The sequence below is a fragment of the Ruditapes philippinarum genome, unplaced genomic scaffold (assembly GCF_026571515.1).
Source record: "Ruditapes philippinarum isolate M1 unplaced genomic scaffold, ASM2657151v2 ctg389_1_1_1_1, whole genome shotgun sequence".
Lineage (NCBI taxonomy): Eukaryota > Metazoa > Mollusca > Bivalvia > Venerida > Veneridae > Ruditapes > Ruditapes philippinarum.
Window position 1 is genome coordinate 127956 of NW_026858458.1, and position 16179 is coordinate 144134.

Sequence of the window (16179 nt, forward strand, 5' to 3'; positions counted from 1 at the left end):
ACCTGCGAAGCATTGCTAGGGAAGTGGGTATAAGCATTGGTTCAGTTCAGGCAATTCTGACTGATGTCTATGGTATGTCAAAGGTTTCCCCAGACAGTTGACTGACAACCAGAAATGCACCAGGCTTGACATTTCAAGATATTTTTTGTCTCGCTATGAGGATGAACCTGATTTTATCTACTGGATCGTAACTTAGGATGAAACATGGGTCCATCACTTCGTTCCTGAATTCCTAGGAACATCCCAGTAAAATTTCATCAAATTTGGCTTATTGCTTTCTGAGAAGTCGTCTGTAAAAAAAGTTGACGATGGACGCACCAACTGACTCATGGAGGCCGGACGAATTGTGATCACAAAAGCTCACCTTGAGCACTTAAAGCTCAGGTGAGCTAAAAAGGTTAACATTCATGCATACCCTGCATTCCTGGCTGTTGCATATGTTGTTGATGTTGAAACATCTGGGGTGGATTAGGCTGATTCATTGGTGGACGAGCATTGTTCATTCCCATCATTGCAGGTGGAGGGAGTCTATTTGGAGTATTATGGAAATTATTAAAACCACCCTGAAAGTAACAACAAACCAAAATGATGAAAACACAGGAAATAACTTTCAGCTTTTCTTATATATCAATATTACATAAAATTTTTACATACAATATGAAACAAGAGGGCCATGATGGCCCTTATATCTCTCATCTGATTATTGAGGCTCTAAAGTAATACAGTCGAGACTGTCATATGTGACTTTCCAAGAGACCTCCAGAAAAAGGTCACATATCACAGGGAGTCTCTTAATACAGTCTCAAAGAAAATTAAAATCTAAATACCATCTATCTGTCTATATACTATTGTGACTTTTAACATACATAACTGTGTGAAGGAATAATATCTTACCAATTGCAAATAAATATAGTTACTTCACCCATTACGTCATATACACGCCTTTTAACGCCTTTTTCACCCCACCCCCCATTTTGTTGTCTCTAATGGTGAAAAAATGCCTTATTTAGGCGCCCAACACTTGTTTTTGTTTGAGAAATGTTGTTAAAAAAGTGACCACTTTTTCGGCACGGCCCCCAAACCAAAAGATACATCAGGGGGTTGCCAGAAGGGGGATGTGCCCCCTTCTGTTTGGGGGGTTTGAAGGGGGGCGGAGTCCCCCTCATCGCCAAGAAAATTTTTGAGAAATCATCAAAACAACCTTCCTTACAAATTTCCAGAATATTTGGTTCAAAACTGCAGCCACTACTGGTTTGGGAGATAACTCGGCCGAAAATCAGGGTTTTGGGGGCATATTTCATTTATTTGATTACATATTCTGATGAATCTTGCACCATAATAAACTTCAGCTCTTCGATTTTCCGGTATCACCATAAAAGTTATATTTAGGAACATAATGGGTAATTTTGAGAGGCCCTGGAAGAGGTACGTAAAAAGGATATTTTTAACGCACCCGAGTAGATAATTCCTGCCATTTGTTTTTCTTCTTAAATGAGTAAGTTAAAACGTAAAATAACATGTTCAGACATTTTATTATTTCTTTGCTGTTCATTTATGTCAAATAAAAAATATTTGTTACCAAAATTGTCCAGCATTACGTTAGTATAATGAATATCTATGATAACACGATATTTATATGCAACGTACTATGTAACATGTAAATCATTTTTACGCAAAAACACATGCATTATCATGTATCATTTATTAACGTATAACGAAATATGTAGTTAAAGAATTAGTGATTCAAATTTATTTTTGCTTAGCTTAACAGAGAGAAGAGGAAATTAATTTAGTGGTATTCAACCTACACATTAACATATATAAAAGGAGCATTTAACATCAGTCTTTCAATCCATTCCACTTAAAGATAACAATTGTATAATCAGCCTTTTTTCTGAGTTAGCAAGACAAAAGTGAGTCTGAATTTCATCTACAAAATGTATACGTAAACGTCGTCTGCTTTACCGGTAGTCGGTCAATATATAAAAGTACCCCTGTGCGGGTCTCAAAATGAGCATCTGCTGCACATGCGCACAACAATGGGATTCTCGTATTTTTTATAGGCATGTTTTGTAAACAAACAGGTAAAAGTCTGTGTTATTTTTTATATATCTTATCAAACTTGACAAAATTTCAAGATATTGTCGAATTCCAGCGATAGTATGAGATGGTGAGCTTGATTAGATTAAAAATTCCGATAACTCGATTTAATTATAAAAAGCCGACTTTATCAACCAGCCGAAGTTATCTCCCCAACCAGTAGAGTGTTTACAAGCTTTTTCTATTTTTAGCTCCTGTGACCTAGTTTTTGACCGGAGATGACCCATCTTCGAACTTGACTTACATATCATCAATCAACCTTCCTGACAAATTTCCAGAATATTTGAATCAAAACTGCAGCCACTAGAGTGTTAACAAGCTTTTTCTATTTTTAGCTCCTGTGACCTAGTTTTTCCCCGGAGATAACCCATCTTCGAACATGACCTAGAAATCATTAAAACAACCTTCCTGACAAATTTCCAGAATATTTGGATGAAAACTGCAGCCACTAGAGTGTTAAAAAGCTTTTTCTATTTTTAGAATCTGAGTCCTAGTTTTTGACCGGAGATGACCCATCTTCGAACTTGACCTAGAAATCATCAAAACAACCTTCCTGACAAATTTCCAGAATATTTTAATGAAAACTGCAGCCACTAGAGTGTTAACAAGCTTTTTCTATTTTTAGCTCCTGTGACCTAGTTTTTTTTACCGGAGATGACCCATCTTCGAACTTAACCTAGAAATCATCAAAACAACCTTCCTGACAAATTTCCAGAATATTTGGATCAAAACTGCAGCCACTAGTGTTAACAAGCTTTTTCTATTTTTAGCTCCTGTGACCTAGTTTTTGACCGGAGATGACCCATCTTTGAACTTGACCTAGAAATCATCAAAACAACCTTCCTGACAAATTTCCAGAATATTTGGATGAAAACTGCAGCCACTAGAGTGTTAACAAGCTTTTTCTATTTTTAGAATCTGTAAACTAGTTTTTGACTGGACATGACCAATCTTCGAACTTGACCTAGAAATCATCAAAACAACTTTCCTGACAAATTTCCAAAATATTTTAATCAAAACTGCAGCCACTAGAGTGTTAACAAGCTTTTTCTATTTTTAGCTCCTGTGACCTAGTTTTTGACCGGAGATGACCCATCTTTGAACTTGACCTAGAAATCAACAAATCAACCTTTCTGACAAATTTCCAGAATATTTGGATGAAAACTGCAGCCACTAGAGTGTTAACAAGCTTTTTCTATTTTTAGCTCCTGTGACCTAGTTTTTGACCGGAGATGACCCATCTTCGAACTTGACCTAGAAATCATCAAAACAACCTTCCTGACAAATTTCCAGAATATTTGGATGAAAACTGCAGCCACTAGAGTGTTAACAAGCTTTTTCTATTTTTAGCTCCTGTGACCTAGTTTTTGACCGGAGATGACCCATCTTCGAACTTGACCTAGAAATCATCAAAACAACCTTCCTGACAAATTTCCAGAATATTTGGATGAAAACTGCAGCCACTAGAGTGTTAACAAGCTTTTTCTATTTTTAGCTCCTGTGACCTAGTTTTTGACCGGAGATGACCCATCTTTGAACTTGACCTAGAAATCATCAAAACAACCTTCCTGACAAATTTCCAGAATATTTGGATGAAAACTGCAGCCACTAGAGTGTTAACAAGCTTTTTCTATTTTTAGAATCTGTGACCTAGTTTTTGACCGGACATGACCCATCTTCGAACTTGACCTAGAAATCATCAAAACAACTTTCCTGACAAATTTTCAGAATATTTTAATCAAAACTGCAGCCACTAGAGTGTTAACAAGCTTTTTCTATTTTTAGATCCTGTGACCTAGTTTTTGACCGGAGATTACCCATCTTCGAACTCATCGGAGATATTATTGAGACAGATGTTCTGACAAAGTTTCATGATGATTGAGGAATAAATGCGACTGCTAGAGTGTTAACGAACTAAATGTGGACGGGCGATGGACAATCATCGATCCTAAAAGCTCAGGTGAGCTAAAAAAAAAATGCTGCTTAAAAAAATCCTTCGTTGGCCATCCATAATCATTTATAAAAAATCTGACACAAGTTTTAATCCAGTTTACTGAGGTCATTATCTACACAACACCTCAATTCGATTGCATCATGCTTACAGAGTAGACACTAGGTCACTTGATACCTGCATACAATGTAAACTGTGTATTGATGCAGAATTGTGTAAAGGTTGTTTGAAGTGTACTGACTACTGGATAATGATTGGACTTATTTATTTTGGCCCTCTGGATGTTAAAACAGGTATTATTTACCTGATTAACGGACGATTAAACGGTATGAAAGTCGTTTAAATCAGACAAAGCGATGCATTGGGACCAGACAATTAGGGTCGTTTGTCACATGGGAGTCCTATAATTCAGACCATTTATATAGGAAAATACGTTGGGAGGACTGAAACAAGGTCGGATAAGACAGGGAGTCGTTGAAATCAGGGGGTCACTAAGGCAGTCTCAACTGTATTGTTAACAATGAATGAAAGGCAGATATAATGCCATAAACTTAAATTGATGTCATAACATTCATATCTGCACCTGAACTAGTAACAAGAGCACCGCTAGGTGGAGCATTATATGCCCGAAAGTGCTTTTTCTTTTAGTAAGGATGAAGCATCTGTAAAATACAGTATTACCTCCTTCAAAAAGCAATCCTCCTTTATAGCTGAAGAACATGCATGTATATATACAGTTGCTGTTTTCAAAGCACCACCATCAAGTTGTTATCTTGTAAGTAAAAATGCTACAAAGGATGAACGAAAAGACGCCAGGGGTATAAAGCTGTTAATCCTATAAAATTTTACAGCTGTAGGTTGATTAATGCTTGAGTTATTGAGCAAAAACTGTTTCTAGTTTAAAGGTGATAGTAACCTTGATCTTTGACCCCAAAATCAATAGGGGTCTTCTACCCAATATGGACAATCATCCTATGAAGTTTGAATACTGTGGGCCAAATGGAACTTAAGTTATGCTCCGGAAACTATTTTCAGTTTTATGGTAATAGTGACCTTGACCTTTGACCTTGTGACCCCAAAATCAATAGGGGTCTTCTACCCAATATGGACAATCATCCTATGAAGTTTGAATACTGTGGGCTAAATGGAACTTAAGTTATGCTCCGAAACTAAATAGCTAACGGACGGACGTACGGACAGACGGACACCAGGGGGTATTACATAATATGCCCGAAATTCTTTCGGCATATAAAAATGTGATTAAGGTTTTCCCTTTTTATGTGCTGTGACCATTTTTTTTTTTTACCTCAGATGACCAATATTCAAACCTGAACTAGAAATCATACAAACAGCCTTTCCGACCACTTTCCAGGATATTTCTGCTAAAAATGTAACCTCTACAGTGGTAACAAATTTTTTCCATATTTGGTTGATCAATGTTCAAACGACCGATGTTCAAAGCTGAGCTAGAAATCATTCAAAACAACCTTTCTGACAAATTTTCAGGATATTTGGAATGAAAATATTACCTCTAGAATGTAAACGATGTTTGTGGGTTGTGTGACCTAGTTTTTGACCCTAGATGACCCATATATGACCAAGAAACTATCTAAACAACATTTCTGACTAATTTCCAGAATATGTGGACCTAAACAGTATTCTCTACAGTGTTACCAAGGTCCTCTCGTATTTGGGCCTTATAACCTAGTTTTTGACCACAGATGAACCTTTAGGTAGAAATCTTAAAAAAAACCTTTCTGATAAATTTCTAGGATATTTGAACCAAACAGTAGCTTCTAAAGTGTTAAGAAAGTTTTTCATAATTTGGGCTGTATGAACTTCTTTTTGACCCAAGATATACAAACTTGAGCTAAAAATCATCTTAGCAATATTTTTGACCAATATCTATGATATTTGGACCAAAATAAATGGCTCTAGTGTGTTAGTGTTAGCAAGGTTTTTTTTCCATATTTGGGCTGTGCAACCTAATTTTCAACCCCAGATGACCCATATTCAGAACATAGAAATCATCAAATAAATGTAGTGTAAACAGTTAGCCATTACAGTCCAGCTTTAGTTGTATCCCCTAGTTAATCAAACGCCATTTACTTCCTGTCTGGGCCGTTCTATAATACAGTGCAGGATTTTAAATTGATTTTGGGCTTGTGTGGGTTATTTATTTATACTCGCCACCGGTTGCCCATGTCAAAGTTATGATATGAATTTGAGATTTTGGAAACAAGTTGATGCCTGACTGATAGACAGGTAAAACAACAAAAGAGTGGATAAACACTAACCTGTGCATGTTTTTCACACCTTTGGTGCTCATAAATGTCCTATTTATAATTGTTTATTGTACTTGACTGTCAAATTGAACAAGCGTTATAGCGGATATGGCGCGCTATAAATCTAAATCTACACAATTTTTTTTTTTTTTTTTTGGAGCCAAGGTCTATGAGCGCTATACTGAGATTAGCGTTATAACGGAGAGCGATTTATCGAGGCTATAGTGTACATATATGGAAAATTAATGACTCACTAGGGCAAGGCCAATAACCCAAGGAGTATAATTTGAACAGAATTTGTAGTTTCATTAGATGACAAGTAGAGATTTTGATGCTAAAGCATCAAGTCGCCGGATAGAAATATGATTGTATTATCATAAATAAAAGAAAATATCAGTTTAATAGAGTGTATAAAGAAAAGAGGAACAATAAGTTGAGTAATGTTTATTCATAAACACGTTTTCATTTACTTGCCACAATTATATCTTTCTTGATGAGAGTTTTATGCAAAAATTTTATCTTATGTTATAATAAAACATCATATTTGAATCAAACTTGCTTAGCAATTTTGTCAAGAAACTGTTATCATTATTAAATAAGCAAGTATTGTTTGGCAATATTTACCCGAGACTCAATAATTTTCGGGAGCTGTTTCGTTTGTTTACATAACTTATTATGATTAATGTAAACGATTTTATTATAAGTATAATTACATATATAATTATATCAATTAATACTGCTCGATGGCCTAGTGGTAAGTATCACGAAGTTGTAACCTACATGTAGTAGGCGCAAGTTCGAATCTCGGACAAATCCTGTGTGTAGTTTTCATAAATTGATTTTTATTATATCTTTTAACTTTATGAAACATAATAAGCATATAAGTTGATAAATCGTGTGTTTCATTTCTAGCACTTTTTTATTTCATAATTTTGATAAACGGTCAAGTTTTGCAAAATACAAAAAGTATTATAAAAGAAAACATAAAAAAATCACTTTATCGAACCTACAGTCTTCAATTTGAAACTAACTTAAAATCTAACACCTTGTCATTGAGGCTTGTAAAGCAATTGATATGATTATAATTCTACTTGTAATTCTACTTTATACGTATGGTTTTCTTCAGCATCCGATAATTACCGACAAATTATTACCGATCATCGAATATTTGCAAAGTGGCTATGAAAATATATATGCTTAATTTATTATTATTGCATAAAACAATGCAATTCTACTGTAAAAGTGGTGTCTGCATAAACAAATTATTCTTATGCAATATCGAAAAAATATATTATTTAGCTGAAATCAATATTCCTGTCGTATTAACCTGTCAATTACATACTGATTACACGGTCGATGCACACAGTATATTAATCTTCGGTAGATGTTCGGTAAGTTCCGTGAGATTTACGCTGTACGGTGGAATTTAATTTAATTTGTATCTCTAAAATAAGTGTACTCAGCGTTATAGCGCAATGGGGTAAATCACGAGTTTATAATCTAAGTGCCAAACGTGTTTTAAGTTCGAGGCCGCGTTGGTCCATGTTTTTTTCTTATTAATACTTTAACATTATTGAATCTATAATAATATGCTTAATATATGCTGTTCGTTTTTTTATGTTTTACTTAATTTTGTTATGTATATACTCTTTTTAAATAACATGTTTTTTAAGAATTCATATTTAAAATTAAAACGGATTAAAATCAATAAATGTCTTTTCAATGCCGTAAAACACACTACAAATCTGTTCCATTAAAATACACTGCAAAAATAAAGAAAGAGTACTAAAACAATGGCAACAGTGAGGATCGAACCACAGACCTCTCATTTATCAGGCATTCTCTTTACCGACTGTCCTATTGTGAATTAACGAAAACCTTCACATAAAGTTGGCGTGACTTTCAATCCATGACTTATATACTCCACATTAATTCTCGTAAACTACACGGACCAAACCGAAGTGGGATCGATTATTTAAATGAGTCCTATAATGTATTTATAAATGACAGGTTAATAAAATCAGACTATATATACGATAAAGTTAATGTTTAATTGCTTTCAGTGCGATAAACTATCAACAAAAAGTAGGTTTATTAGTTTTCTCTGTGTATCCAATATGATTCCGACCCCTACTGTCATACCGAGATTTTTCATACAAAATTACTTTGATTTGCACTTTATCAGCTTTATCATTCACATGTTACCTGTATGTCTATCTTGCCAGCCATTTGTTACTATTAATAGATTTCATAACAATAACATACAACGTGTAGTCACATGATTCTGGGAGAAACTGTTTATAATAAATAAGATAAAAAATAGAATAGGTGTCATATGATACAAACAACCAGATAATTTAAAAGTGTCATTTCAAATATCATGCATGATTTATTTATCATAAAATAGCAACGCTTGACACTTTAAAAAAAGTAAAAGCATCCCTAAATTCAACGACTGGTCCATAGGGATACGTCATTAATTCATTTTATAAATATTGTAATGTTGCTTTTTACGATGTCGGTATTTGAATATTTCATTTCATTTAGCAACATTATTGTATGTTTGAATTTTTGAGATTACTGAAAACAATAGAAGTCTTTAATTGTTCAGTAATTGTTATGCTTTTATTTACAGAAATTAATGCCTTCTCCTACCATAGGTATAATATTAAACTGTTACAAATATAGTCGCCGGTTTCTACCGGCGACTAATTACACACAAAATATTCAAGTTCTAGGCCTTGCACTTTCAAACCGGAACCTATAAGCTTCAGATCAAGGAGAAAGATGTATACATAGGTGGTAAAAGCGCAACACATCCTTTTTATACCCATGGCAAAATCTTGACATTGCATCATCTTAGGTGACCTTGACCTCTGACCTGGTTCATGTGCATGACAGGAAGTCTAATGATGAACATTTGTGCCTAAAAAACTCAATTCATGTTATTTGAAAATTCCTCCATGCACAAAGAAGTTATGGCATGGACAAGTTTGGTTATACATGCAAGCACACGCCAACACTGAAAGCCATTTTGACAATTATGTTGAACTCAGCACAAGTGGGCTTGACAAAAATCTTCTGACCACTAAACATAAAACTTCAAAGTAGACAGCCAAATTTTGATATTTTTATTTGAACTTGGACCACTTGTGATCTTGACCTTCATTTTGCACAAGACAACTCAACTCACCATGGACAATATTTGTGCTAAGTTATATTAAAATCCATGCATGTATATAGAAGTTATACTCACAAATGAATGTTTTAATTTGTTATTTGACCTTTGACCATGATGTAAAATCTTGACCTTTACTGCAGACACTTGAATTTTTTGCATGACCCTCTGCCTCACTATGGAGAACATTTGTCCTGAGTTACATTAAAATCCCTCCACGTATCTAGAAGTTACACTCTGGACATGGGTTTTGAGTGTGACCTAGACCTGTTAGCAGCAGACCTGGGTTTTGCGTGTGACACACCACCCCATCATGGTGAACATTTGTATCAAACTATTTTGTAATCCTTCAAAGAATGAGCAAGATATAGACCAGACAAATCTAGACAAAAGCACAGACTGATGGAAGTACATACACCAAACCACTAAACGTGAAAAGTGCCCACTAAGTCGACCTCACTACAAGCGGGCTCAACAATGCAAAAATCCTCTGATCATAGCATAATACTTTAAAGCATAAGCAAGATACAGTGCCAACAAACACATTTTGACATTTTTATTTGACTGCTAAGTGTGACCTTAACCTTTAACACAAACACCTGTATTTTTCGGAAAGCTCTCTGCCTCAGTATCAAGACCATTTGTCCCGAGTTATATTAAAATCCCTCCATGCTATGAAAGTTAAGCTATGGACACAGGTTTTGCTCTGACCCCAAAGTGTGACCTTGACCTTTGAGCGACAGACCTGGGTTATGCGCCAAACACACTACCCAATAATGGTGAACATTTGAGCAAGATACTGTGCCAACAAACAAATCTTAATATTTTTATCTGACCCATGACATTAAGTGACCTTGACCTTCATTTTGTGAGAGACAACTCAACTCAACATGGAGAACATTGGTGCTAAGCTATATTAAAATCCATCCATTTATATAGGTTATTTTTGAAAATAAATATTTTATTTCATTTGACCCCTACCTGTGACCTTGACATTTACCACAGACACCTGATTTTTTCCAGCAACACTCCGCCTCACTATGGAGAACATTCCCAAATTATATCTAAATCACTTCATGTATGTTACACTCCAGACACGGTTTTGCACTGACCCCAATGTGACCTTGACCTTTGAGCTGAAGACCTTGGTTTTGTGTGCAACATACCACTCTATCATGGCGAACATTTGTACCAAATTATTTTGTAATACATCAAAATATAAGGGAGATACACTGCCAACAAACAAATCTTAATATATTAATTTGACCTTTGGCCTCTTGTGACCTTGACCTTCATTTTGCGGGGGAAAAAAAAGAACTTAACATGGAGAACATAAATCCATGTATATAGAACCTATACACAATGTTTCACGCCAAATATCTAACCTCTAGCCATTGTCAAGACAAGATTTTTTGATGTTTTTACTATATACATATAAGGAAAATTTATGAACCCCTGAGGTGAGGCCATTTTTGACCCCAGAGCTATAATTTGAACAATTTTTCATGAGATGATGCTACAAACAAATATCTAAGCTCTAGGCCATGCACTTTCAGAGAAGGAATTTTTTTTTAAAGATTTCATTTTTAAAATCTAATTTTAGCACTCCTGACCAAGATGGAGCAAACCAATTGAACAATTCTTGTAGAGCTTCATGCTAGGAACATCCCAGGAAAATTTCATCATATTTGGCCCAGTTGTTTCTTGGAAGAAGTCTTTTATACAGACGCGAGACAAAAATGATTAATCGCAATTTATGTAATTTTTATTTATACCAATCTCATCAATGTTTATTGAATTTGTGAAGTGACAAAATAGTGTATGTGACGTGCATTTCCATGTGTTGCAAGGAACCGGAAAAAATGTGTGTTATTCCACCACCCATCTTAACTTCACAAGAGTTTGAAAAATTATTTAACATATTATATGACTTTGGCTTTTTTGCGCTACGCAAATTGCGCATGCGCAAAAAAAATACTATCTCCGGTCATTTTTTCATAGCAACGGACCGCGTCGTAAAAAGGTCTATACATGGTGTGAATCATAATGTCCTTATAATGTGCTGAAATTATTTTATAAATATCCCTGCAAAGCTAACATATGCCTTGCCAAAGTTCATGACCTCAAATCATTTCATGAAGATCTCTGAAAAGCAAACAAGTCATGATCCTTAGACTTACTCCCAGCTATTTTATCTTTTTTTTAGAAAAATTGCAGAACATCATAACATGTACACATGTATGAAAGACATTCAAATATCAGTTGTTTCCCTTATTATTCAACTATGATTTATGAAATTGCAGACCAATTTTGACCCAATAGCTTCTATTTAAATAACCGTAAAAGATGTTCACTAGGCAATGTTTAATGCTAAATATGTAAGCTCTAGCCCTTGTAGTTTAAAGAACAAGATCGCATTTGTGAAAAATGCTATGCCACCGCATTACTACAACACTGTTGACTAAATAGTAGTGTAGGAACCGATTTTTTTTTGTTTTTATACAACTGAAGAGTGTCATAATGCATAGATCCCTGACCTATCTAATTTTTATTATCAGTTTAGTGGTTAAATCTATTGTTATTCAAAGAAAAGATCAGAGTAGGAATATATCAATGCAGTTGAGTCTAGTGAATTTGGTGGTGAAGTTCATATTTCACACAGCTTAAATTTCATGACTACATCAAAGGACACTTTGTCAAAATCTAGGTCAGCTGATATCGAAGTTCACTTTACATCTTAATCTATGCACATGGTTCAAATTTCATAGCTGTACATCAAAGGACAAGAAAGTAGGTCACATCATCAAAATCTAGGTCACCTGATATCAAAGTTCAATTTTATAACTAAAACTGTGCACATGGTCAAAATTTCATTGCTGTACATCAAAGGACAAGAAAGTAGGTCACTGTCCCCTTGGGCAACGCAAAATTTTGACCCAAGGGTTTAATTTAAAACAATCTTGATACAGGTCCACCAAACAACATTTCATGTCAAATATCTTAACTGTAGCTTTCTCCATTTCAGAAAACATTTGTTTTAGTTTCTGTTTTTACTATGTGTACATAATGAGAATCAATGCCCCCAGGCAGGGCCAATTTTGACACCAGGGGAAAAATTTGAACAACTTTTGTAGAGGACCTATAGATGATATTATATAGCAAACATCAAAGCTCTATGCCTTGTACCTTCAGACAAGAAGATTTTTAATCTTTTTCTATATGTTCATAGTGAACTTCAATGACCCCCGGGGCGGGCAAATTTTGACCCCAGGGCTATAATTTGAACAATCTTGGTAGAGGTTCACTTCGCAAAGTCTCATGCAAAATATTTAACCTCTAGCCTTTGTCAATTCAAAGAAGAAGATTTTTCAAGTTTTTACTTTATACATATAAGGAAAACTATCGCCTCTGGGGCTGGGCAATTTTAACACTAGGAGCATAATTAAAACAACTTTAGTAGAGGACCCATAGATGATATTATTTACCAAATATCAAAGCTCTAAGCCTTGTACCTTCAGACAAGATTTTTTAATTTTTTACTATATGTACATAGTAAACATCTCTTTTCGACAAATGTTTGTTTGTTTAATTGGGTTTTACGTCACACCAACACATTATAGGTCATATGGGTAAGTTCCAGCTTTACTGGTGGAGGAAGACCTCAGGCACAAAAGGGCACCTGAGTAGAACCAACGACGTTCAGTAAGCTAGCTGGATAGCTTCCTCACATGAAAGAATCCAAAGACCCTGTTGGGATTCAAACCCACAGCGGTGAGGGGCAAGTGGTTTGAAGTCAACGACCATAACCACTCGGCAACCGACGCCCCTCTTTTTGACTAAAATTAAGCCATTTGTAAGAGATATATATATATATATATTTGGGTTTTTTAAAATAAAATTCAGACTTCAAACAGTGTGAATGTAGTTTACCATGGGATTAGGAGGCGGTTGATTAAATCTTGATTGCACCTGTGGTGGTTGTTGATGATGCTGTTGTTGCATGGGAGGTCTGGTTGTTGGTAACATACTGTTGTTAGGCTTTTGTGGTGGTGGACCCTCACCTAACTCAGCCATTAAGGATAAGTACTGAAAATGAAAACAATTCAAGTAACCTCCTTAAACAATAGGGCCATGATGGCCCTGAAATCGCTCACCTGTATATAGAATCTCTACATGATAAGGAACAAATAATATTGTAAACTATAAACAAAAGCAGATATAAAATCTAAATCTTAAACTGATACCACCAAGCTCAAATTTGTATCTTCAGTTTTTAATATATACATATAAAGAATATAAAAGACACCCCTCTCCCCAAGGCCAATTTTGACCCCAAGGCTTTTATTTAAACAAACTTGGTAGACACTCACTAAAAAATATTTCATGCTAAATATATAAGATCTAGCTCTTTGGGTTTTTTAAAAGAAGATTTTTTAAGATTTTACTCTATACATATAGGGAAAACAATGCCCCCCCCCAAGGGGGTGGCAAATTTTGACCTCAGGGCTTTTATTTGAATAAACTTGGTAGACACTGTTTCATGCCAAATATCTAAGCTCTTTGTGTTTTTTGAAAGAAGTTTTTTCCTTTGGTTGCCATGTCAACCAGAGTTCTGCATGGGAACAACATTTAAAGGTGACCACCAAAGGAACATTCCTGTGAAGTTTGGATGAAATTGATATAGCGGTTTATGAGATGTTGTTTAAAGTAAAAGTTTATGGATGCTGGACAAAAAGCGATCACAAAAGCTCACAATGTCACTGTGTGACAGGTGAGCTAAAAACAAGGAACAACAAGAGCCACAACTTTTTACTTTTTCTAAAAGCAAACAAAGAAATGTTTGAACAAATCGTTTCCTTTTTATAAATTTAATCGGTCTGTCTTGTCACATTAGTTTTGCCAAAGTTTGAATCCTTTCCATATATATACGCATGTGTATTACAGAAGAAAACAAGAGCCGGTTGAACCGGGTGATGCTCCCCGAATAGGTTTTGGAGACAGGAAGGATACCTCTTGTAGTGTCAGAGTTATGTCACAGACAAAGTTCAAAGTATAAAAACAACCCAAATGTTGTGCACGACACATTATCTCATTATGGTGATCATTTCTGTGAAATAGTTGTAAAAATCCGATTTTACTGCAAGGTCATGCTGTGACCTTGACCATCAAGGTAGTGACCCAAATGTAACATGCGACATGTCAATTCAATATGGTGATCATCTCTGTGAAATAGTTGTTAAATCTGACTTCAAGTAACGTAGTTATGGGCTGGACACAATTTTGCTGCAAGGTCATGCACCTTTACCTTCAAGGTAGTGACCCAAATGTTGCGCGCAACACTTCGTCTCAATATTGTGATCATTTCTGTGAAATAGTTTTAAAATCTGACTTCAATAACAAAGTTATGGGCCGGACACGATTTTGACCTTCAAGGAAGCGACCCAAATGTTGCGCGCTGCACGTCATCTCAATATGGTGATCATTTCTGTGAAATAGTTTTAAAATCTGACTTCAAATAACAAAGTTATGGGACGGACACGATTTTGCTGCAAAGTCATGCTGTGACCTTTACCTTCAAGGTAGTGACCCGAATGTTGCGCGCAACACTTCGTCTCAGTATGGTGATCATTTCTGGAAAATAGTTTTAAAATCAGACTTCAACTAGAAATGTGTCCATAGGACACGGGTGCCCCCACCGCGCCACTGTTCTGTCAATCTTTTTACTAAGTCAAGGGAAATAACTCTACAAATACTGGATAAATCCACAAGCGAAACCCCAGGTGCAAATCTAAATATGCTGAGCAACCTGCCCATAAGGTTTAATGACTCTATGTCAAATCCTTTTTGAGTAACTTGCGACACAAGTTGAAAACTGCAAAAATTTTCTAAGTCAAGGGCAATAACTCTAAAAATACTGAATAAATCCAGACGAAAATACCTGGCGTACAACTGCACATGCTGATCAATATTCCTGTGAAGTTTCATGACTCTAGGTGAAATACTTTTTGAGTTACGTGCGACACAAGTTGAAAATTGCAAAATTTTACAAAGTTAAGGGCAATAACTCTGAAAATACTAAAAATATCCAGACGAAAATACCCAGGTGCACAACTACACATGCTGATCAACATTCCTGTAAAGTTTCATGACTCTAGGTGAAATACTTTTTGAGTTACGTGCGACACAAGTTGAAAATTGCAAAATTTTACTAAGTCAAGGGCAATAACTCTGAAAATACTAAAAATATCTAGACGAAAATACCCAGGTGCACAACTACACATGCTGATCAACATTCCTGTAACGTTTTATGACTCTAGGTCAAATACTTTTTGAGTTACATGCGACACAAAAGTGAACGGACGGACGGACAGACGGACGGACAAGGGTAAATCTAAATGCCCGCCACTAAAGTGGGGGCACAAAAAACAAAGTTATGGGCCAGACACGAATTCGGGACGTACATACGGACGGACGGACAACCCGATGACTATATGCTCCCCTGAAATTTTTCAGGGAGCATAAAAAAGGAAAAGATATATAAATATACACACATAAATTTTATGTAAAATTTCTAACTTGCCGTATATAAACAAAAAACGCTATTTAAATTTGCCGTAGCTTTCGGCCTTGCTGCCTTCTTCAGCAGCATTTATTTTACATACAAA

At 35.4% G+C, this 16179-nt stretch overlaps 1 protein-coding gene across 1 annotated transcript; it reads right to left on the reverse strand.

Moving 5' to 3' along the window:
* Positions 1-383: 383 nt before the first annotated feature.
* On the reverse strand, positions 384-13600 carry LOC132753232 (uncharacterized). The gene is made up of 2 exons (XM_060743675.1): positions 13445-13600; positions 384-563 (listed from the first exon to the last, which is right to left on the reverse strand). The coding sequence occupies exons 1-2, from the start codon at positions 13586-13588 to the stop codon at positions 399-401; spliced, it is 309 nt and encodes a 102-aa protein (XP_060599658.1). The 5' UTR covers positions 13589-13600; the 3' UTR covers positions 384-398.
* Positions 13601-16179: the final 2579 nt, after the last annotated feature.